The 24948-nt window shown below is 47.8% G+C and overlaps 1 protein-coding gene across 2 annotated transcripts in view; it reads right to left on the reverse strand.

The window, feature by feature from the left end:
• Positions 1-14863, reverse strand: part of Mgmt (O-6-methylguanine-DNA methyltransferase) — a 243948-nt gene extending 229085 nt beyond the window's left edge. The window contains exon 1 of one of the 2 annotated variants that reach the window (XM_028869097.2): positions 14723-14863. In XM_028869097.2, the coding sequence (XP_028724930.1) occupies positions 14723-14824 (102 nt within the window). In that variant the 5' untranslated portion in view covers positions 14825-14863. Of the gene's footprint in view, positions 1-4876; positions 4969-14722 lie in introns of those variants that run through there. The other variant, XM_037209596.1, reaches the window with a different exon arrangement.
• Between the last annotated feature and the right edge of the window lie 10085 nt (positions 14864-24948).

Consider the following 24948-nt stretch of genomic DNA (forward strand, 5'->3'; position numbering starts at 1 on the left):
AAAAGAAAAGAGGAGGAGAGGGGAAAGGATGGAATGGGAGTAGGAAGGAGGGGTGTGGCAGAGAAGGGGAGGGAGGGGAGAGCTTACACTCGACTAGAGATGGCTCAGCAGTTAAGAGTAGTTAGATGTTCTTCTAGAGGAATCAAGTCCAGTTCCCAGCACCCATGCTGGTCAGTACACACATGCCTGTAACTCCACCTCCAGGGAATCTGAACCCCTCTTCTATGGACACTGGAGCACACACACATTGTTGTTTGTTTTTGCTCTTTTGGGGGACCCGCCACCCAGCTTCCAAATAAATCACTCACCGAGGCTTGTTCTTAATTATAAATGCCCAGCCTTAGCTTGGCTTGTTTCTTGCCAGCTTTCCTTAACTCAAATTATCCTGTCTACTTCTTGCCTCTGTGTTTTTCCAGTTCTCTTATTTCTGTAAATCTTACTCTTACTCTGTGGCTTGCTGTGTAGCTGGGTGGTTGGCCCCTGGAGTCTTCCTCCTTCTCTGGCTCCTAGATCTCTCTTCTCCTAGATTTCTCCTTTTATTTATACTCTCTGCCTGCCAGCCCCGCCTATCCTTCCTCCTGCCTTGCTATTGGCTGTCCAGCTCTTTATTAGACTATCATGTGTTTTAGACATGCAAAGTAACAAAGCTTAACAGAGTTAAACAAATGCAGCATAAACAAAAGTAATACACCTTAAAATAATATTCTACAACAATCACACACACAGAGTAGACACTGGAGGTGGTGGTTGCTACAGAATTAACTTACCTAATAAGCCACCCGGCCAGTTTGTAGAGAACGACTGGAAGCCTTCCTCCTCTGAGCTTCATGTAAGGAATAGGGCATGTGCAAGAGAAGCCAGCAACATAGGAGATGGGTGGTCTACATAACTGCACTATGGAGGGTCCCAGGCCTCCTGGTTCAGGCTTCTGGGGCTTTTCCCTCAGCTTACTAGCCCACGCCTCTTCTTAATAAACTCTGTTTCCCTGACCGCTGGACATCCCTCCCTCTTTCTCTGAAGCCCTCCACTTACCCCATGTCTCTCCATGGCTGACATGCACGCTTCCGGGCCCGAACTCGAGCAAGCATAGCTTGCCCTCTCCCTCTTCTCCAGCTCCTCCTCACAACAGCTGCCAAGATTGGCCTATCCTGTTGTTTCTCTTACATAATCTAATCGTCCTTGAACTTCCTTCCAAATCTGTTTATAAATTCTTATATTAATGAGACTGACAGCCCACAAGAAAGAACCCCAGATTGCCCAGTAACAGAGCTATCTTCATTCCCAAACTTGAAATTTATGCACAAACACCATGTTGGGTCAGGTCTGGTTGTCAGAACACAATGCCACAAAGGGTGGCTTAACTGACAGGCATTTATGTAACTTTTTACAGACCAGACAAAAGCTCAAAAGCCTGGCTACCTAGGAGGACTCTTTCCTGGCACTACCTGGGCTCCTGCACAGAGCTCTTTCCTGGCATACTGACAGGGGATCTACTGCCTACCTTACAGGGCATGGAGTCTGTGGGACTGGGATTCACGTCAGTCCTGTGACCTCACTTTACCTTAACCATCTTTTGAAGGCCTCTTCTCAAACACAGTCTCATTGCACGAGATTGCAACCTCTGACCCTGGGATGCAGTGCTGAGAAGCACAGAGCCTGTGTCCAGCAAAGCATAGCCTTTGGTCAAGTCAACCACAGCCCAGGCCTCAGAAGGCTCCTGATCCAGCATCCTAACACCTCAGGATGAACCCAGTACCACAAAGGTGAGAGTCAAATGCAATGGAAGGTCAGGAAGGAACCCAGGACTGAAGTGGCTTCTAACTTGAGACTGGGGAGGTTGGAGGGCAGAGCCAACAGCAGAGTATATCTGGGTTTGGGTTTGGGGGCAAAGGCAGTCACCAACGTACAGAGAGAAAGGGAGACCCCAGACCACCCACACATGCAACTCTGGAGCAAGGGCAGACAAGCAGAGTCTGGATAAAGTGCCTACTGGGCATGTGTAGGGCCAGGTAGGTCCAAAAGAGCCAGGCACAAATGCACTTTGCCTTGGATCTGAGCAGGAGGTTCAACTAGAGTCTGTCTGAAGCAAAAAAGAAGAGTGATGGGAAGCAAAAAGAGGCCAACCATCGAGTCTCTATGCCAGGGGCCTTGCTAAACAACATACTGTACCAGGCAGCCACACCCCATGCCTGTATGGTATTTGTGAAGTCTGGCATTTCCAGAAACTTCTAGGTGATTGCAGGGATAGAAGACACCAGATAGGAATGGAAACAAGAGACCGTGAGGCCAGAGCCCAAAACAATGTTCTCACTTCACACTCCCTATTCCACCCCACATAACAGCCAGGCTCACTCAGCTCCACACAGTCCCCAGACTCACACAGTCCTACATCCCCAGAATCCTAGATTCACAGGCCTTTAAGATGCACACAACCCCCAAGGCCCATTGAGCACCAGGGCTCACAGGACTCCAAGGCCCACAGCACACCAGTCTGCACGGGTCCACAGCTTTCATGTATCCTAGCAACACTTACTTCCTCAGGCAGACTCATTCTGAGCTACGCAGAGGTGATCTGAGGGTGCTGACACCCTTGAGATGTGACCATGAGATGTGACCTTTCCTAAGTCACCCTAACAGCTTGAGACAAAGTCAACACCTTAGGTTGCCAATCATGGTGGTGGCTAGTGTTACAGCCAGCTTGACAGACTCTGGAATCACACAGGGCCCTCTACACATTAAAATGAATAAACAAACAAACAAACACATGAGTGATGGAGCTGGAGGATGGCTCCGTTGGTAAAGTGCTTCCTGTACAAGCCTGAGGACCAAGTTTGAGTCCCAGAACCCAAGTCAAAGGTTGGGCTTGGCATGTAGATGTAATCCAAGCACTGGGGAGGTGGAGATGCACAAATCCCTCGGGTTACTAGCTGGCCAGCTTAGCCTATCCAGTAAGTTCTAGGCCAAAGATCCTGTCTCAAGCTGGGCAGTGGTGGCACATGCCTTTAATCCCAGCACTCGGGAGGCAGAGCCAGGAGTTCGAGGCCAGTCTGGTCTACAAAGCAAGATGCAGGAAAGGCACAAAGCTACACAGAAAAACCCTGTCTCAAAAAACCAAAAAAAAAAAAATAAAAGAGATCCTGTCTCAAAAAACACAAGAAGCCTGAGGAGCAATGAATGTGACTGACCTCTGGCCTCCATATATACACGTGCACTACTGCGCGCGTCTGTGTGCACACACACACACACAGAGTGATCAACATACCCTGGCCACACTCAACCCCTGCAGGCAGCCTCATACTGAGCCAGGTAGAGGTCTTTAAGCCTTATGCTTCTGAAAACAAACTACTGATCCAGACTCAAGGCCAAGGACACTCCAGCTAGTGGCAGAGTCACAGCAATCATGTTTAGGAGAGCTACGGAGTGTAAGGTGCAGAATGTACAGCTACCCCAGTGTGTCTGGGATGTATCTAGCTTAGGACCAAAAGCCCCACTTATCTATGTCTGGTCTCAGCCAGCAGGGAGGGTAATCCTGAACTTTAAGATTTACCCATGTTTACACCTGCCCATCTTTCTAAGAAAACTTTCTGGCTATCCCTCAGAAGCAGCATTCTGGAAGCAGCCTCCCCTAGTGACTCTGACCCAAGGGGACTCGGTTCCCACCAGTCAGTTCTCAGAGCCTTGCTCAGCCCAGAGACGGATGGGCTGGAGGAGGGGAGGTGCAGGGAGCCTGTTAATCAGCAGACAGGCCACAGGACGCCCTGCATCCATCTGACTCGACAGCTTAATCTGATGCTAACACAATGGTGACAGAAACAAATTTTTTTCTGCACAATAAAGAATAGTACACCTGGGTCTTCTTGGGATAGCCAGCTAAATTCAGTAACTTTTGGAGATATATCATTTCTTTTCTTTGCCCATTATTCTAGAAACTTCCCCTTGAGTGCTAAGAGCCTTACTAACAAGAACAGCGGCATGCCCAGAACAGAGCTCCTACCACCACTGTGCTAAGGACGTGACATGCTTTCTCATTTGATTCCCTGTCATCTGACACAGGCACAGGAGTCATGGTAGGCATTATCTTAACTAGATGACAACCTCGGAACACGGAGACTCTCAATCTCTGTTTCTGAGACCTTCCATGAGCTCTGCATTTACCACATAAAGGGGCCAGGCCTGCAAAACCTGTCTGCTCCAACTCCTCCGCACCACTCTGACCCCACCACGTGTCCATTTGACACACCTACCCAACGACCACCCAAGACCCCACCAGCTGCAGTTCCTGCCCCAGAGACCTCTCCCCAGATCTCCCTGAGGCTACCCATCTCTCCTACTTAAATCTCTACTCAGAAGCCCTTTGTTCAAAACAGCCGTTTCAAATGGTAATGGTTTAGATGTGAAGTGACCCCCGCCCCAAACACTCAAGTGTTGAAGGCTTGATCCTCAGCTGGTGGTTCTAATCACTGGGACATGACCGGACCCTATGGGCTCTGACCTAATCAATGGATTCATCTCTATGGATTTATAATATAATCAGTACTAGAAGGAAGAACCTCATTGGAAGTAGGTCACTGGGGCCATATGCTGGAAAGACACTGTGACCTTGACTCTGTCCTGTCTCTCTTCTTCTCCTTCCCTCATTTCTGTCTCTGCCTCCTGATGGCCATGATTCTCTACCTCTGTTCCGGGCTCAGAAACAATGGAGTCACTCACCATGGTCTGAGGCCTCTGAATACGTGAGCCACAGCAAACTATTCCCTTAAGTCGTGTTCTCTGTGACACTTGGCCACAGAGACAAAAATCTAACTTACACAAATCATTCTCTTCTGTCCTCCAGATGCCCTCACCAGCACCCAGAATACAAATACATCTCACCTACCTGAAGCACAAATCCAGTGAATCTTATCGATAAGAACCAGGAGTCAGGTATTGGGGTAAAAACCTGAAAAATCAGAGAAGCAGGGGAGCAGCCACAGTTGCTTCCTCCCTCTTCCATTCCTCGGTCCAAAAAAGCTGAGATCCTCTCCCCGCCCTGCCTTATCACTTCCTGCTGCCTCTCTGCACAGACCTCCAAACCTCTATGGTTAACTAGTGGCTAGCTCTGCCCTCTGACTCCAAACAAGCTTTCTTTGTCAGAATACAAACAAAGTATCGCACAACATCTACCCAGTCACATCCACTCAGCTTTTCAAGAGCACAGCCCTCGAAGACAAGGTTGGCATAAGCCTGCTTAGTCTTCCTCCAAAAAATTCGTGGACTAGAACAATTCCACTGTGCAGTATGGGAGGGCAGGGCGCAATGGGAGGGCTTTGGACTGTGGGGGGACAGTGGAGCCAATAATGTCTTTCTCTCAGGAATGGACCAATTATCACAGGACTTCAGCCTCCTGCCTGCCCTTCTGTTCTTCAACATGAGTTGAAGCAATACAAGGCCCTTACCAGATAGGATCTCCAATGTCCCAACTCCAACACTGTGAGCCCAAAAGCTCTTTCTTTATACACAGAATCACCCAGTCTCGGGTATTCTGTTACAGCACCGGAAAATGGGCCTCTGACCTGCCCGGCTCTCGAAGAGTATCTTCTTACACTGGGAACCACCAGAGGAGCCCCACAGCGATCCACCACCCAGTGAGAACTTTCCATGGTCTTTATGTAAGCCAGCCAAGCACACGCTCTATTTTTAATTTGCATTCTGATGTGACTGTACACCTAAAACTTGACAGTGTGATTTTAAGGATGCCATAGCTACCTACAGGAAGTACAGGTTGCCCCCCACAGAGCTCAGGCTGGGGGTGGAGGTGCCTGTTAATGAGCCGCCTTCCTCCCCGCTGACATCTCTGCCTGAATGAGCAGTTAAAATAAGGCAATCTCCCCGCCTCAGAGCCCAAATGCCAGGCAAGGCAGACAGCATGCTTCTTTAAAATCCACATTAAATAAAAGCACACACTCCAAACATTTCCTCCTTCCAGAGTAAGAAGGACCTGGGCTGGACGGTTCTTGCCTACAATCCCACCCCTTAGAAGGTGGAGGCAGGAGGATCAGGAATTCAAGGTGAGTTCCAGGCTAACCTGGGCTACAGGAGACCCTGCCTCAAAAATCAAAACAAAACAGAGCAAAAAGAAACAAAGAAAACTGACCCTACACGTAGTTGCCTTTTCCAACTAGTCTCTCCTCTCACATGTACCTTCCAGTCAGCTGACAAGGCTGATCCCCAGGACCTCCACAGGCACCACCCCCTCATTGCCAGACCCCACATAATCTATACTGGCACCTCCCCCTCACTGCCAGATCCCAGTGCTGAACTTCCCTTTCTTCCCAATTGAATGACAAGCAGGCACGTGAACTTCCAGGGATCCGAGCAATGACTTGTTATCCCCACAGCCCTCAGCATGGAACAGCCCCTCCCGGAGAACCCTCACCTACTGTACTAGCCATCCTTGTTAGCTAACCCTACACTCTTCTCAAACTGGACTCTGTGCTGACAGGTCCCCAAATGCACCCCAGAGTTCAGGTTCCAAGGCTCGACCTGGAATATCCAACGCTTGCCCTCCACAGCACACCCACAGGAAATCTCACAAGCTGCTCCAGACACACTTTGAGGAGGATTGTGCAAGGGTGCCTGTCCAGCAGTGATGCATGGACAGTCCATGGATAGGACTTGGATGTTCCCCTCCCCCACAGCCCCAGAGCATTTGCCCTCAACTCACCGAGGGGTGTGAGGCAGAGACTGACCACAAAGAGCAAAGCGCCTACAGTAGGCAGGGTCTTGTCAGGACATCTGCACTGCACTCAGCCCCAGCTAATGTCTGCACACTCCTCGTGGGGTCCTGAGAACCATCATGTAGGAACAGACTCAGATATACGTACGCTTTTCTTCACCGCCCAGGACAATGCTTGCGGACACTGGCCAGAGAGCCTTCACTGAATATCAAAGCATGTGCTTGCAGAAGCTCTGTTCTGCCCACGAAGGCCTCCCATCACCTTCTCAGCCTAACCATTGCAAAGAAAGTACGGCAGGATAGTGAGAAGCCTGCCCTTGTTTAGCAAACAGATCTGGGCTATACAGCTCTTCTTTATGCCCCCATGTACCTCTGAAACCCTGCTTCCTCACATGTAAAAAGGAAAAAGAAAGTCACTCCTTTCTCATCCTTCTTCAACTGATCCAGAGGATTTGATGAAATGATCTAGGGTAGAGCATGGCCAACCTTCAGCTGGAAAGCCATGCAATAGCTTTGAATGCAGCTCAATACAACATCATGTCACCATGTCAAAAGGTTGGGCACCCTGGCTAAGTAAAGCGACATAGACAGTATGCCTTCCACACTCCAGGATGACATGAGCCACACAAGAGTGAAGAGCCACTCAAATAAGATACAGTTCCTTCTCCCCCACTCCCCCCAGAAAATTCTGCAGAGCTCTGATACATCTGATACATCTGATATATTTACTTTTCTGTTATGACCAAATGCCTGACAAGATGCAAGTTAAAAGGGGCAGAGTTACCCCGGCTTACAGTTCTAGGGGATACAGTGTTTTATGGTGGGGAGGGCTTGGTGGTGGGAGCAGGAGGTGGCTGCATCCACAGTCAAGAGGCAGAGTCACGAAGGCTGGTGCTCAAATGACTTTCTCCTTTTTACTCAGTGGGGATTGCAACCCATGGGATGATGTCACTCACATTTAAGGTAGGTCTTCCCATCTCAACCCAATCTAAAAATTCCATGCCCAGAGGTTTGTTTCCACAGGGATTCTAAATTCCATGAAGTTGACAACCAAGATTAAGTATTACATATCAGATTGGTGGCACACGCTGTTAATCCCAGTATTCAGGAGGCAGAGGCAGGAGGATCTCTGTGAGCTGAAAGCTAACCGGATCTACATAAGGAATTCTAGGCCACCCAGCACCGACTTAAAAAAAATTGACCATCACAAAGGGGTTTTGAGACAAGATTTCATGTAGCCCAGGCTCCCCCTGAAGCCATTATGTAGCCAAGGATGGACCTGAACTCCTGTTCTTCTTGCCTCTGTCTCCTAAGCACTGGAGTTTCAGGTACACATAACAAGCCCTGCTTCAGATCACTGATTTTTGACAAAATTTATCCAGCAGAACTTGGGTTACCCCTTGGTATTATGGTGTGAGCAGTCACATGAGGGAAAAGGCTGGATAAGCAAGTGTCACCCCTGGGTCCCAAGCAGGGCCATCATGTGGGATCACATGTCTGGCTCTTTGGGATATCCTTTCAACTTAAAAGAGACTAAAGATATCAAGCCTAGGGCTGCCTGGCACTGGCAGTATATGGCAAGCAAAGGTGCCTGCTCTTGGCACCAATATTGAGTATATTCTCTCAGGGCACAGCTGAAGTTGGCCTCCTGAGCAAACGGATCAGGAGGCCAAGCTCTTTGAAAACTCCTCAATAACAAGAAACAGAACAGGCAGCTGAGCAAATCAACACCACAAATGAAACCTTAGAAATCTGGCACTTCCGAATGGGGGAGCCACACCCAACGCCCAGGCAAGCTGGTCTCTCAGACACGACAGAGAGGGGCGTCTGCAGCCTCCAGTCCTACTCCACCAAGCACGGCTTTGTGACTGTCAACTGATGTTATCCCAAAGCAACGATGATCACTACTCTCGGCTCACTGGGGCTTGGCCTCCGGAATCCCTCAAGACACCACCTTCATCGTACCCCACAGCTGCCAGCAGACCAAGCCTTGGAAGAAGAAGTCACCTTTCTCAAAGTCATGGCTGCCATCTTGTCTCCAGGGATGTTGCAGGTGACCACTGTGCTACTAACCTAGCTGGGGACTTGGGGGAGGTTGAGTCTGTGATACAGGTTCTAGTTGGAGTCAAGGAAACAAAGATGCTCACTGAAGGAACCAGCACTGAAGCGTGCTGACTGGGCTGCAGAGAAACTGGGATGTGGACTGGACTGAAGGGCAGTGTACATGCTGGCTGACCTGGAAGAAAGTAAGGCTGTGAACTAAGGCTGTGGTCTCAAGGGGAGGCTTCCATCCACGCTGTGCTTATTTATAAAACAAACATTCATTTATTGCTGCATATGCTTCCTTCCCAGGTAGACAGAATACGTCAATCACTCTCATCCAGCAAAGAGGGAGGCACCTGGGGTGGGGTGCTTACCGGTTGCCCATTTCACCCAGCTAGTGGTTGACTCCGTCAGAATCCCACCATGGCTCTCTCCACACACAGCTCTAGCACTTGCTATAAAAAAAAACCCCTTTCACTCCAAAAAACCACATTTGGGTTTGTATTTGAAAGCTGGCCCTCACCTGAGAGAAAATGCTTCTACTCAAGAGAAGAAAAGCAATACAACCTATTCAGAAGGGCACTGAGAAAGGAGGCCAGCCATGCCTGCCCATGCTTCACACTTATCATAAAGTTAATGCCAGAGTTCTGGTAACATCTGCATCTGCTGTCAGAACCACAAAACCAAAAGTCATAATGCGATGATAACATGTTGGATTTGCAAGTTGAAGAGTCACATGTCTCTGAAGAGTTGAAAACATGCACAAATCCATAAAGCCTGGGCAACTTATGCCAAGCACAGGCGGATCCAGCTGGAAGAGGGCTTTGGAGCTGGTCTGAGCTGGAACATTCTCTTTCCTGTCTTAGTCTAAAGATGAACTCAAGGGCTCAAACAGAGAGCAACCAGAGGCCTCTCAGAGCCCACAAGGCTGAAGATCCCTAGGTTTCAATTCTATATTCCTGCCATGGGGCCCTATAAACCACCTTGGGCACCAGAGCTCTCAGAAATTCTGATGCCAGCAAAGATCAGACCACCTTTGGGGCAACCTGTGTATACCCATTCAAGGAGAGTGACCGGTTGCCACATCGGGTCTTATTGGAGCCCATGTGGGGCAGACCTGACCAATCATACTAACAGCAGACCAACCTGAAGGCAGCATTCCTGGCTTCCCACCTTTTGTCTGGTTTATAAATGAGAAATAGCTGTCCGTTCTTCGTCCCATGTCTACACCTAACTAGCATCTCCATGTCTAAAGTCCCAGTTCCTACTTTGTTCTGAGAGCCGTTCTCTCTCCTCACCCACCAATGCACTGAAATCCCGTGTTGGGATCACCCAATCTGTCAATAAGGCTAAGAGTGCTCTGAACTACTATCCATATGACTCAATTTGTCAGTAAAAACTGCCACCAGCGCTGTGCTTGCAGAAAAATGTCCATAAATGCATTATTGCAACTGGCAGATCGATGTCTATAATAAAAACAAATAGATTTAACAAGTGCCTGCTTTTATGAGCCATGCCATTGGTGGACTGGACATTTGGTGTCACCCTCCGACTTCTGGGAATGGGCCCCAGAGCTGGGCTGGATACAGGGCTGACTTCACAAGTGTTATGGGTAGGAAATTATTCTAACAAGAAAATTTTAGTAGCAGAGTGGACATACCAGGCATTTACCACTCTTTCATTGTTCCTTTTGTGGTTATCCATGACAACAAATAAAAGCTTTCAGATGTTCCTATAGAATTTTTTTAACTGGTCTTACTCGTTTATGTTGCAGGCCAAAGTAAGTTCACTCCAGCTGGGAGTGCAGAAAACAAGTTTTAACCAGCAACAAGAGTGTCACCAGTGTGTCTGTGGCCTCTGAGGATGGACTGTCTTGTCTATCTGGCTACTTTGCTGGGGCAGACTCTGGAGCAAGGTACAGGAGGCAGGCCTAACCCAGGGATGCCTGGTATCTTGGTAGACACAGCCTGTGACCCCTCCACACGGAAACCACATCTACCAAGGCACTGATTCCTTCAAGGTCACAGAAGGTCACCAAAGGATTTAGTCCCCTTAAGGCAAACCATTTAACAGCTACAGGAAGGGATAAGTCACTCATTACACTCCACATATTCATTATGTGGCTTTCCCCAAACCACACAGCCCTCCTCAGTGAGCCCTTTATTACTGCTAATTTTTAAGTCAAAAAGCCAACAGCTGAATAACAAGGACACACACCACAACATATTCAGGCCACGATGCTGCATCTCCAACTTTTATCTATCCATGCCTTGTACAGGCCTCCACAGCAAACAGAACAAGAAAATCCATCCTGTCAACCATGGCAAGGCCAGCCTCCAGCAAAGGCCTGCTCCCTCCTGGACAATCCCTGTTGCTTTCACTTCAGACCCCAGAACTGGTGTGGGCCAGTTTGTTTATCAGTGTCTGTGGACAGGCGGACAGAGACCACACTCTGCTCAGTGGAATGGTCTAGAGGTCTCTGATTCGAACCTTCAGGCTTTATTTAAATAACAGTCTGCACTCAGACACCAATGCCTTCAGTAAGAACTTGGGCAAAGCCATCTGCTCACCCAAACAGGGCCAGGCATAGCTGTGGCAGCAACCTAGCCAGGGTTGTCAGGAGTCTGAGATATTCTTGGTGACAGGGACCCAACCAGAAGCCAAAGACCTGGGAGGAAGTAGATGTTGGTGGGGGGAGGGCTTTACACCATGGTGGGGCATTGGAAAAGTCACCACGACATGTGAAGAGACAGGACTGTCTCCCAATTTCATGGTGCACCCAACTTTCCATGCTTTCCCACAGGACAGAGCATTAAGGACACAGTAGGCACCTTGCATGCTGTGAATTTTGACCTCAGGGCTAATGGTCTGTGATCCTTCCAGCTAAGAGAAGCCACAGGCACAAGCAGGCCCATCCAACCTGTGACCAATGGGCCACATGTGGCTGAGGACAGCTATGAATGTGGCCCAACCAAAAAAAAAATACAAACTTATCAAAACATTATGAGATTTTTGCAATTTTTTTTTTTGTAATTCAAATGCATGATTTTCAAGTGTGAACTTTACAGACCCAATGCCATGCATGTCAAAATTGTGATGGCATGTGAGTCTGTGGCGTGGTGCACTGCGCTGTTGGGCGGGGCTATTTAGGGAGTCAGATAGGTGATGCCCTTTTTTGTATAGTATTTTCAGCTTACTCAGGGGAGGGGGTAGCCATATCCCAAGTAGAGGAGCATGTGACTAGTCCAGTGAGAGGGAGAAAAATGAACTGAGACACCAGTGACACTCCTGTTGCTTCCTATCAAAACCAGCTTGAACATCTAAGAAAGGCATTGACAAGGTGATGGTCTTGTGGGTCTGACCACTGGATCCTAAAAGTTTGTGCTCTGTAAATTAAGAACAACTACGACAACTTAATTGGGTTGTTTGGTTGGTTGACTGGTTGTGTTTTGGAGACAAGAGTTTCACCCTGGCTCAAAGCAGCCTGCAACAACTATGTGGTCCAAACTGGCCTTTAATTCCTAGCAATAATCCTCCTGACTCAGTCTCTCAATACGGGGATTAGAAGCCTCTCAAGTACTAAGATTCGAAGCTTGAGCCACCAAACTCAGCTGGCATCTATTAGCAAGCACTGTGAAGGGTACAGTGTTAAGGAAGGAAGAGAGCACTTCAGGTGTCCCTCCTGCCCATGTCTCTGCATGAGGGAAAAGGGGACCCTGACTGACTGGACTAGCCAGTATTCTTGTTAACTGGACACAAGCTCAGGTCGTCTAGGAAGAGGGAACTTCAACAGCGAAAATGCTTCAATCAGACTGGCCTGTGGGCCTATCTCTGCTAACTGAAGACTGGTGTGGAACTGCCCAGTCAACCTGGGTGTCCTAGACAGGTGGTCCCAGAGTGAGAGACCCAGGCCTCAGCAGAATTGCAGCCATAGCAAGACTTGAGCAGGATGCCCCCCCCCGGCCCCCACCACTGCCCCTGACTTTGACCCTAGTTACAGACAGAACCATGAACACCTCCCCCAACAGGGAAAGGCCAATGAGAAACAGACAAAGCAGCTCCTGCTGTCCTTCCGCTAAGACTAAAATGTTGCAACTCCCTAGACCCAAAACAGCCAATCAGCTCAATCCATTTACCCAACCAGGGCTTGGGCCAATCTCAAGCCTGTAACTATGCGGTTTTGGAATCCCCCAAGCTCCCCTTGTCTAACCATGATAAAAGCCTTCACCCCTGCTGCTTGAAGTCTCTCCTGCTCTGCTCCTGAGCCAGATGGACAGAGAGGCCTGAGTTAATTGGCAATAAAGACTCCTTGTTTTTGCATCAGATTTGGTCTCTTAGTGGTCTTTTGGGGGTCCGGACTTTGGGCACAACAGGGGTATATAGAAAAGCAAGCTGAGCAAATCATGAAAAGCAAGCCAGTGAACAACATCCCACTGTGCTCTCTGCTTCAGTTCCTGCCTCCAGGTTCCTGCCCTTCTTGAGTTCCTGCCCTGCCTTCCCTTCATGGTGGACTGGCATCAGGACATGTGAGCCAAATAAACCCTTTTCTCACCAACCTGCTTTAATCTAGTGGTTTAGCACAGCAATAGAAAACTAAGACAATGGCATGCCTGTGAAAGCAGGCCCAGTGAGGGGAGGGAGCAGAGACAGGCCCAGATGAGGCTTACTCATCTAGAACACAACCCAGAGATTGGTGTTCTTTCGCTCTCCACAGAAAGGCTGGAGTCCAAGACATAGCTGTCTAACCAACACACCTGGGGCTCTGCTTCTTAAGCCTTCCACAATAACAGAGACCTCTTCAGAGCCATGCCACATATTCGTCAAACCCATACTCTTACGGATGTTTTTTCCCCCAGTGAAAAAGAATAGTCCCAAAGAAAAATACCTTTAGCATAGCCGAGTTCTTGCAGCCTGGTTCCCACAGACCTCAGAAGGTGAGGCACTATTTCACTGCCAAGTTCTAAGTGGAGATCCAGAGAGGGCCCAGGAAGGGATGAACTCCCAGGCAGGCCAGTAGTGCAGGACCATTCTGCCCAGCCATTCTCAGGATCTGGGAGATACTCCGATGATAACATGTCCAAGCTTACAGGGCACTGACCACAAGCCAGGTTTCTTACATCCCCACAGTTCCCTAGGGCTCTGCATCACAAGTACTGCAGACATCAAGAGACACAGGAAGTTAATAAAATCATTTGGGATTGCCTGTCAGGGAAGAGAGATGAAGGGCAGATCTAACATGGACACCACACGTTGTATTATGTCCTTTCACAGGCTGCTTCTTGTGTCTGAGGACACACACACACACACACACACACACACACACACTCAAATCTTGCTTCTCAGAACTATCAGTTTCCAGATTAAGGCAGCTAGGAGTAAAACTGCTGAGCCCTCACAGGACAAAGACCTAGACCCACTGAGTGAGACATGCATGACCTGGAGTCACTGTACTGTCACTGACTTGGGAAGTGCCTGGCTAACTCCATCTGCTTACTCCAACTGTTTAAGGATGACCTTTTGACCAGAGGGATGCGCCTAACACCAGCCATGATTTTGCAGGACCCTGAGCCTTGGTTATTTTCTCCTATTCTCAAGAAGGAAGGAACATGGGCCTGCTGCAAGTCGATCTGAGCAGGCACTTCTTGAAGCTTCCTGAAAGAGAGGAGAGGTGGATTCTCATGCCCTGGTCAGCAGTGAAGGGAAAGAGGACCAGCAGAGGCTTGAAAAGTGTTGGGTATCTATCTGGAGGTGTGGCGGGAGAAAGACACAGTCACCAAGCAGATTGGCCCACTGCACCCCAAGTCCAGGGAGAGTGAAGCATCCTCATCAAAGCCTGTACAGGAGGGGCAGAGGTCCTGGAGAAAGGAAGGAGCCCTTAGGACAACTCAGGGCAGTGGCAGTCTTCCTGAGCTCCGGACTTCCGCTCTCTCCAGGGAGGGCCCCACACTGTGCCCCGAAACTCACCAGCTTGCAAACTGTGCAGCCACTCAACAACTTGCAACGGTGCAGAGGGCCTGCACGCCTGAACGCCAGGCTCACGCACAGAGAAGCAGGGTTCTCCGGCATGCAGGGGCTGGGGGCGGGGCCTGGCACTTGGGGAGGGACCTGGAGCGCGCGGGGAGGAGTCACGTTACAGACGGCGGGGAGTTGTGGGAGTGTAGTCGGAGAAAAGTAAAGTCTGCCTCGCACGCGGGGGCGTGGCCGGGAGCTGCCGGAAGCGGGGCAGGGGAGCACAGGGGCGGGCTCTCTGCAGCCGGAGCATGCCCAGTTTGTGACGCCGGGCCGCCGCTCTGCGCATCCTCTCTAGACACGGGCTCCCACATCAGGCCTCTTCCTCCAGACCTGAAACCGGTTCCTAGTCCACTCTAAAATTCGTGCCGCATCGGCCTTCTGGTTACCGGAGCCGGACTGCACCTTCTCACCTCGGCCTCACCACCCCATGCCCCAGTTTAGCTACTGCGACACAGTCACAAGTTGTCTACCCGAGGGGTGGTGGAAGCAGTAGGAATCCCCCGGTCAGTGACCAAATGGAGCTGCACTTGTAGATTGGGCCAGGGGTGTCTTTCAGGTCTTCTTGGCACTTGCAGCCGTAATGGTTCGCTCGCTGTTCAGCTAGTGCGGGTATCCAGATCTGACGTGAGGTGGGAGTTGAATTTTGTCCACTAGAAAAGCTTTGCTGCAATTCTCCCTCTGTACTTCAGAATGTGGACTAATCGGGAAATATGCAGAGGTGGCCAATGAAGATGAGGTCACAAGTTAGTAGGACCCTAATCTGATAGAACTGCTGTCCTTAAGAGCAGAAAAGGGGGTGCCAGATACACCTGTGGCTACCAGATGCTGGACAGGAGGAGAGGACTACCAGCCTCCTGGACTATAAACAAATTTCCATTATTTCAAGCCACTCAATTTGTGGTAGTTGATTGGAACCCCATGGTTTCTGACTTGATGAACAACGTCCTTAGGGAATGACATCACATGTTTAGTGATTTCAGGGTCCCATCCCGGATGCACGTGTACTAAGAACCATGCATGCTATGGTTCTCCTGGGGTTTTGTTGATACCTTCCCCTTCCCATTGTATAGCTCCCCTGCTTGGATTTGGCCCAAATACTAGTACCTGGAGGAGCCAACATATTAACACCTTTAGGAAATGTTGCTCAGAGAACCTGTCAAGGTTTGTTGTGTGATGAGCCCCAGTGACTCACAGAGGCCATCATTAACCCTTTGAAGCCATCCCTTCTCACCTCCAATGTCACCTCCTCTGGACACGCTAAGAATAACTGCTGACAGAAGATAGAACTAGACTTCTAGGTGCATGAGATGATCAAATCAAGTCTCGAGGTCCTTCTGTGATGCCTACTTTCATCAATTTGATTGGATTTGTAATTACCTAGGAGACACACCTTGGGGCAAGTCTGGAAGGGATTTCCAGCAGGTGAACCAAGGGCACTCCCTGGATATGGGTAGTGCTATCTCTCCAAGAGCTGAGGTTCCAGACTAAGGGAGCAAAAGGGAGCACCCATGGAGCATTCAACTCTCTGTGCCCCGATCACCTGCTTCTGCTGCATGCCTTCCCCTCCAGGATGGGCAGACAGCATTTCTCAGAAATGAGAGAGCTCCTCCCCAGCCCTTCCTCCCTTGACTTGCTCTCATTCAGGTATTAGGGTAGAGTGATGAGCAGAGCACACTTCCACAGCACTGTGCTCACACAGACACAGACATTTATGCTCTGGGAAAAGAGACACGAAACAGTTTATCCTGGGTCCTGCTCTTTCCTATTGGTTCCCTAAGACACTTCAGGAAACTCTGACGTCATCTGTACAGTCATTTCATAAGAATCTATGCTGTACACATGTAGACCATACTTGCATATTGTGTATGCTCATGGGGTAACAACAGACTATTGAGTAAGGATACTATTTGCCAGGTCTCATATAGCCTGACACTGCTGTGACCCAATTATAACTGGGATCCTAACAGAACTGAAACTGAGAAACACCAAGAATAAATCAGAGTTCCTGTTGAGATCCTAACAAGAACACTCTGAAGCAGATGAATTAATGTAAGAATCTTAACTTGTCAAACTGTCTGGGTTGCAGAACTGGAGAGATGGCTCAGAGGTTAAGAACACTAACTGCTCTTCTAGAGGACCTGGGTTCAATTCCCAGCACCGACATGAGAGCTCACAGCTTTCTGTAACTCCAGTCCCAGGGAATCCAATGCCTTCTTCTGGCTTCCTCAGGTACCAGACACATACAGGATATAGACCTATATGTAGAGAAAATACCTATACACATAAATAAATAAGTAAATCAAACCTGGATTACATTTTAGTAGGAATTTCTGAGTGGCCAGTCAGACTTTTCATTGCTGTGACAAGTGTCTGGGAAAGACAAAGGGAAGAACTACTGTTTCTGGCTCATCCTTTCAGTCCACTGTAGGCTGGCCTTGTTTCCAGGCTGTGATGAGGCAAGAGGATGTGACAAGGTCAGAGTCAGAAGCTCACTTCAGGTGGGACAGGAAGGGAAAAGAAGAAAAAGTCAGAGGACCAGAGACATTTTTCCAGGGCACACTCCCAGTGAACCTACTTCTCACATCCAGAACTTCCCTCTCAATAACGCCATCAAATCCTGAACCCAGTGGGAGAGTGATTGATCGATCAGTGGATAATGGTGCTTGCCTCCAAACCTCCCGACCTGAGTCCAGGTCCCAGGACCCACACAGAGGAGGGAGAAAACCAACCCTTGCAAGGTCATCCTCTGACTCCCTACATATGGAATAGTAGTGCACAGGCGCGTGCGCGCATGCACACACACACACACACACACATTAAATGAAAAATATGAATCAAGAGATTACTCCATTGATTAGGTCAGAGCCCTCAGAATCCAATCACTTCTCAAAAGCCCATCAGCTGACAACACCCACTGTATGAGCCTGTGGGGACATTTCATTTTCAAATCATAGCCGAGAGCTGTTGGAGTAGGGGAAGAAGATGGAAATGAGGCTGGTAGTGACATCTGAATCTCTGCCCTTCCTAGTGCAGGATGGAAAGGTCTCCATGACAGCAAAGCCATTGAAGTGGATTATGTAGGGTCGAAAGGGGTGAGCAAGAGAAACTGGGAACAGTGCTGTCACCCAGAGCAGGTTATAGACCATGCGTGTAACTCTTTCAGAAGAACTCCGTGCTCCTTGCTGGGAAGGAGGTAAGGACTGTTTGGGATCAGGAACTGAGAGGCTAGTGAAAGAAGTCACTGTCCTCTGACCAAGGACTGGGCCTGTGGAAGTAAAGGATTCTAGTATGACTTCCTGGTTTCTTCCATGAGCCAAACTGAAACCCAATCTCCCTGTCCTGGCCTCAGCAAGTACTTCTCCTTTGTAAAATTTCCAAAAACCCAAACTATTCTCAATCAAGAGCCCTCGGCTTCTCTCCTTCATCCTTTCACCCAGGTGTCCTCACCAACTGCCCTCATCACTAAAGGAACAATGATTGCTATGGATGGGGTGGTAGCCTGGTTACAGGAACAGTGAGGAGGAGAAGCTAGGTCAGGAAACCTGAGAGCAGGTTTCCTGCCCTGCCTCTCACAGAACCACCTCTGACCTCTCCATAGGAGAAGTCTATCCGTTAGCCTGGATGAATGAGAGCCCTCTGGGGTTTCCTATTTTTAGGATGAATAGATATTCTCTTGTTCTCCTCTGGGCCCATATCACCAGGAGATTGTTTGTTTGTTTGTTGCTTGCTTGTTTGTTTGTTGAGAAAGAAGAGTTGAGAAAGCCATAAGAAGTTGTGTTCCAGTCTAGCCTGAGTTCTTCAAGGGACTCCCTGGGTTTTCTCTAACATCAGCCAGCTTTCCTGTGGGCACTGGGAACCATGTCAATTTGCATAGCTCCCCTCTAAGCATCTAAATGGATACCTTTCAGGTTAAGCAAATGAACTTGACACGGTGGGTGATTGCTTCTAATGATTTGTAACCCACGAAATTTGTTTAATAAGCCTCTCTTCCCAAGCTATTCTGTGACATTAGAGACCATTTACAACAAAGCTGTCTTCAGTAGTCAAACTTAATCCTTACTACCCTGCCTTTGGGAAATGAGGGGATTTTGTAACGATCACATAAAACCTTATGTGATTTGAAAGCCCCGAACTCTGGACAAGCGTGCGGTGGTCGCGTAACAAGAAACACGTTAAGAGCTCCCCACTTTACGTGTTTTACATACGGGCTGCTTTTACAAAGGCATCTCTAGTGGTGCGCTCTCGATTAATCCAATCGATTTTCTCTGTCTTGGTGTTCTTGGAGTCAGAGCCTCTGGCCCGGGTGAAGCCTGGAGCCCAGAGATACTAGACGAGGAAGAAGCCTGAAATGGTGAGAGGACCATTAGGCCCAGAGTGGGTACCATCTGAGTGGGTACCATCTGACCGTGGCTATACCCTTGCCACACACTGGTTCCTGTTGGTTCTTGGCACAGCTGCAGGCATCAGGGTATCATTGTAGCAGGAAGTACATAGACAGAGGGGCAGGACAGGGTGAGAGGATGGACTCCTTAGCCCTTTCTGTCCTCCAAAGAAGCAAAAATCATTCGGCTCAGGAGTCCACGGGAACTTCTATTGCCATCTGGAAGTCCTTCAGTCTTGGGTTGGGAAGGGCAAGGAGAGGGCTCTGCCTATGTATAAAGGAGGCAGTCCAAAGACTCCTTCAAGACTCTGCTCTTTCAGTGGCCTGGTTGGTGCAAATCGGAGGGACACTTAAAGAGACATGTTACAGTTCCACAGAGCTCGTGGTTGAGTGGTACATGAAGACGGATGTATGTGGGATTCAAATGGAGCAGTAGGCATCTCCTTGGAAACATGAGTGTGTGCACGGGGACTCTTACTGTGGCCGGGCTCCTTCTCCAAGCTCTGCTCTCCAGCCACTGTGTGATCAGCTCTGTGCAGTGGGTGTGTTCCCCAACATGTAAATAGCTGGCTACCTTCTCGGCTTGAAAGACTGATGAAGGAGAGGCCCCCAAGTAAGCAGATGCACACACACTAATATAGGATTCCTGTTAAATGTGGAATTTGGATATAGTTGCCTAGTAACTGTTGGACAGAAAGTCATCCCAAACCTCTTATTGCTCTTCTTCTAAAACATGCTAACTATGGAGCAATGAGCATCCAGGGATGTGTACCTGTTATGTAAACACCCAAAATGAAAGACAACCCTTCGGAGAGATGTCTATTGGGTAAACCTGTTTACAGAACAACTTATGCCCATGGAAATATTTGGGGAGAAGTTTTCTTACCCTGTGTTGGGCTATATGAGTGTCAAACACCCAGAACTGGGAATTTTGTTAGATTATATAGCCCTTTTGAAACCGGCTCCTACACTCATTACAAAGTGTTTTTGATCCATTTTCGGGAAGGGCTGTGTTTGTAACACATTGTTGGCAGTCTGGGCTGAGTCTTTTAAGTGGTGTGAAATGCTAGGGGTGTGCACCTGGGTGCCAAGAGGAAGTGGATCTCCCCCTGACCCCCACCCTCTGCCTTCTGGGGACAGGCCGCACCTGTTATTTTGTGACTTGGAAATTAAAGCAGGAGGCATGGGGATTTGGATGCTGGGATTGTGACTTTCCGCCATCCATTTCTGACTGGGGATGAGAAATGAGAACAAGACAGGACCAATTGCTGTGCCAAGGGCCCTGCTACAGCTATCAGACTAGGGACGGAGGAGGTAGTTGTGTTCCCTTCAAGGAGAACGTCTTCAGGCTAGTCCTGGTGCATTGGGCCGTTAATAACATGAGATGTGGGTATGGGGGGGACTATAGCAGAATTGGTGAGCATGGTTCAGAGCTCTTCCTCTGTCTGTGTGAGCAGGAGACAGTGAGATAAGCACCATTCCATCTAAAGTCAGGAATGGAAGATGAGGTCCAAAGAAGCTCCCTTTATCTATGTGAATGACAGCCCTTAGAAACATAGTCTTCGTTGTCCAAGAATTATGTGGTTTGAGTGTACCCACAGCTGGAGAGGGGCAGCATGAAGTTAGCTGTAAGGAGTGCTTTCTAATGCAAGGAAACGCACTGATCCAAAGCAGGCCAGCCCGGGTACTTTGATAGACAATGAGCAGAGACAGCTCCCGGTGGGAGGTGCAGAACCCAGACCAGGGCAGCTCTGGTCCTCACTCTATGCTCTGACAGCCTTCCCCTTTCCTTCCACACCTCCAAACTGGCTCTTTCCACCTGCATCCCAGGGTTCCATCCTTTCTGGTCTATGCTTCTAGCTCTGGTTGACTCATCATGGATGCTCACGGCAAGCATCACAGAGGTAAGGAGCACAAGGCAATCCCAGTCAGGAAGTGGCCAGGAGCAAAGGTCTGATAAGAGAGACAGGAAGGGTGAGTTTGGAAGGCTCTGCAGGAGTAGGCTGGCCCCTCTGAGTTATGTGTTCCCACTGTGTGTGTTTCCTGAGCACTGTGTGCTGAGCACCTCAGACTCACATGCCATCTTTTCAGTCTTGGCAGCAGTAGATACACATAGTGAGTCAGGCAGAAGCAGGTGGTTGGGGATGGTGGGGGGCACTTGCTTCCTGCAGCCTCCCCTAGGCATCAGAATCCTTCAGAATGTAGACCGGTGTAACTACCATGGGGCTCTCTGTGATCTGTTGACAGGGGACCTACTACAGGCTGGATACTATTCCCTGCCTGCTCTAACCACAAAGGCCAATCAAACCATTGACAAATACATGCTTTGCCTTTTTGTCTTATAAATTAATCTCAATAAACATTTATTATGATCAATCCATGTGAGTCTATTAAATGGGTAACAGAATTTATTAAGATATAAATTGAGGAAATACACTCATGAATACAGAACGGAGTAGACAGCTGAAGTCATCCTCTGATCTGACTGGGAGGGAATCCACCTCACAGGCAGGAGCAGGGAGAAGGGACATGTGACCCTTCTCCCTTCACTTATAAGAGGTCATGTGCAGCAGCAGGAAGCACCACCTTCTTCAGGCCCTATAGCCCAAGGTCATGAGTGGAGCAAATACCACTACTACACATATTTATTGGACTTCCATTAAGTTACTAAGGAATTTGAAATATGGGATTCATAGAAATTATGAATAGTTGGAAATTATCAATGACTTATTGAGCGGCAATCCCTCACTCATGCTTTGTGTTCAAGGTCTTCTGGAATCCTCCCAACAACCCACTGAAGTGGATCAAAGTGCTACAAATGAAATGGCAGAGTGGTCCTGTGCCTGGCTGAAATCACACCATCAACATCCAGCTCACTGCCTTTCGGTGTGTAGGAGCTACAGATGAGTGAGAACTGACACTTTTCTGAGCCTCACAGGGGACGTATGTGACTCCCCACAAACACTACTATATTTGCACATGATAAAATATTGTGTCAGCTAGCAGTAACCCATGGAGAGATTTTGCTTAGATGTATGTACCATTACTATAGAGATTCCTACTTCTACTGGGCACAAAGCAAGCCCCATGTGACTCTGGAGCTTCTATCTCTATGTCTGTCTATCTATCTATCTATCTATCTATCTATCTATCTATCTATCTGTTTATCTATATATCTATCATCTATCCATCATCTGTCTACATCCATTTACAATTTATCCATAGATGCATTCATTCATCTACCATCTATCTGTACCTACATCTATCATGTATCCATCTGCCATCTATCATCTATTATCCATCCATCTACCATCTATCTATTCACCCATTTATCTATTCACCTATTCAGTTATCATTCATTTCCATCTATCAATCATCCATTCATCTACCCACTCATCCTTCCTTCTTTCCATCCATGTATCTACTCAAATACCCAGTTTATATCCATTTATCTCCATCTATCTATCTATCTATCTATCTATCTATCTATCTATCTATCTATCTATCTTTCTATCCACCCATCCATCTCTATCCATTCATTTTGTTGATGATGTGGGACCCAGGACCTCACACATGGTAAGCACTCTCTTTACTCTGGAGAAAAACCCACATCCATGTCTATGAGTCTCTTTTCAGCAAGGGGAGTACCTTAGGGAGAGAGTTGGCTGAGTCCAGGAGTTCCACTTTGCATTTGGGGCTCCAATTCTTGTCATATGTAACTCAAAGTTTCAGATAATGCAAGGATTTCCTGATTACAGACACGGTGTGTCTTTATATGATTATCTTTTGAAAACTTACAAATTTGAGAGTTGAGTGTGTTAACAACCATTTTACAGGTGAGCAAAGTGAGGACAAAGGCTCCAAGATTACCCAGCATGCAGATAACAGAACCAGTACTCACAGTTGTTGATCTCCAAGCATCAATAGTACTGAAAATATTCTCAGTTCCTAAAAATACAAATTCAGGGGTAGGGAAGGAAGGGAGAGAGGGAGGAAGGGAGAGAGGGAGGAAGGAAGAAGTGGGGGCAGAAGTGGGGGGAAGGGGACTGAGAAAGAAAGAAAGGAGAAAGACTATGTTAGCATTTTTGAATTGAAGAATTTAAAATCTTTTGGTGGCAAGCTACGACGGTGTATTGCTAAGGCTTAGGAATTTTACCCTGCTATTTGTTCTTCAAATAAAAGAATCAGAGTTGCTGACTTAGTTTAAACCAACTCCAAAGACTGCAGAGATGACTGCTGATTAAAAACGTGTCTTTCTTGCTCAGAGAAGGAAATAGCAGGTCTGGTTTCCCGGAAAGTGTTGCATCTTGCAAATTTGATTTTCATTTGCAACAGATGAGAATGTCAATGACTGAGAAAATATTACTTGATTATTAACAAGCTAGAAATAGTAACTGAGTACTTGCTTTGGCATCTACCCACACATGTGAGATAAAAATAGATTAGAAGAAGTCTAAATATGAATTTAAAGGTGACTGTGGAATCATTACTCTTGCTGTTTTTCTGGCCTCCCCCTGCCAGAAATTCCGCGGACTAATTCCGCAGTTTGATAGGTGCCTAGATGAATAGATTCTCTAGATTCTAGTAATGGAAAGGGCGACTTAGACTTAGTATGCTCTCCCATTTCTGCATGGAACCTGAATGTCCTGAGAAACAAACAGTTCAGCCATCATTCTCATTTGGATACATGCAATCATTTTGAATTGTCAAATCTGTATTAACTTGTATCTTTCAGATCCTCATTATTTCATTTCCTCTCAGTTCTGCTATCTAGAATTTTTTTTTAACAACTCAGCTTTCTTGATCGTTTGTGGCTTCATACATATTCTAGAGCTGAACACTTCCAGTGACAGAGTACTCGGGAGAACTGATAACAGGCTGTTGGAGAAGGAAGGAGTCGGCCCATACTAACCTTGTTATCCACAAAAAGATTTTCAGATTCCCCTGCACTTAGCAATGAAGCTATCGGAATTCATTCCACTCAAGGCTACATCTGGCATCAGTGGAAATGGGTGCTGTGATTGCTGCATACAGTACAGGCTCAAACTTCCAAATAGATAATGTCAGAACATTTCTAAAATAGGATGCTAACATCAAGATATACTGCACCAATCAACATACACCAGGCAGGGCAGAAATGGGATGAAGGATTGGGGAGGAGGCTAGAGATGGTCTGTTTCCATTGCCTAGGTCCACAGCGAGGTAACTTTACTGCTTGAATGGCTGTACGAATTCCTTGTGCTACACTCTGAGTTCGAATCTAGGAAACCAGCATGCTGATGCTTATGAAAGTGCTCACAGAAGGGTCTGTTTTAGAACCTACAGGGCGCCCGACTCTGACAGTTCAGGAGAATGGTAGGGAGGGGATGGTGGCCTTAGGTTCGTGACACTGCTGTTCTGGGTGTCGTTTCTCTCCTCGGAGTTTCTGCCAGCCTGGAATACTCATCTGAAACTTCTGCCTTTTCGAAAGGATGCCTTCACTCTGAATCAGCAAGCAAAGGTCACATTACAAGTGTGTTCTGGGGATGGCAACATTTTGATTAGTTACGCAAGAGTCCCCCGGCTTTCCCCAGGATGTCATATTCTAACATTTTCCATTATTTTAAGAAAACCATGTAAGTCGACACTGTTCTGCAATAAGAACTTGAATTTTGTGGCTTATTTTCTTTGCCGTTATGTGTCAGCACCGTGGGCATCGTTGTAGGGAATAAATGACTCTTCCCCAATAAACCAAACGCCTAAAGAAGCCCCTGGAGGAGGCAGGGATGTCCATAAAAGTTGAAATGGATTTTATAAT

The sequence above is a fragment of the Peromyscus leucopus genome, chromosome 1 (assembly GCF_004664715.2).
Source record: "Peromyscus leucopus breed LL Stock chromosome 1, UCI_PerLeu_2.1, whole genome shotgun sequence".
In the NCBI taxonomy this organism is placed as follows: Eukaryota; Metazoa; Chordata; class Mammalia; order Rodentia; family Cricetidae; genus Peromyscus; species Peromyscus leucopus.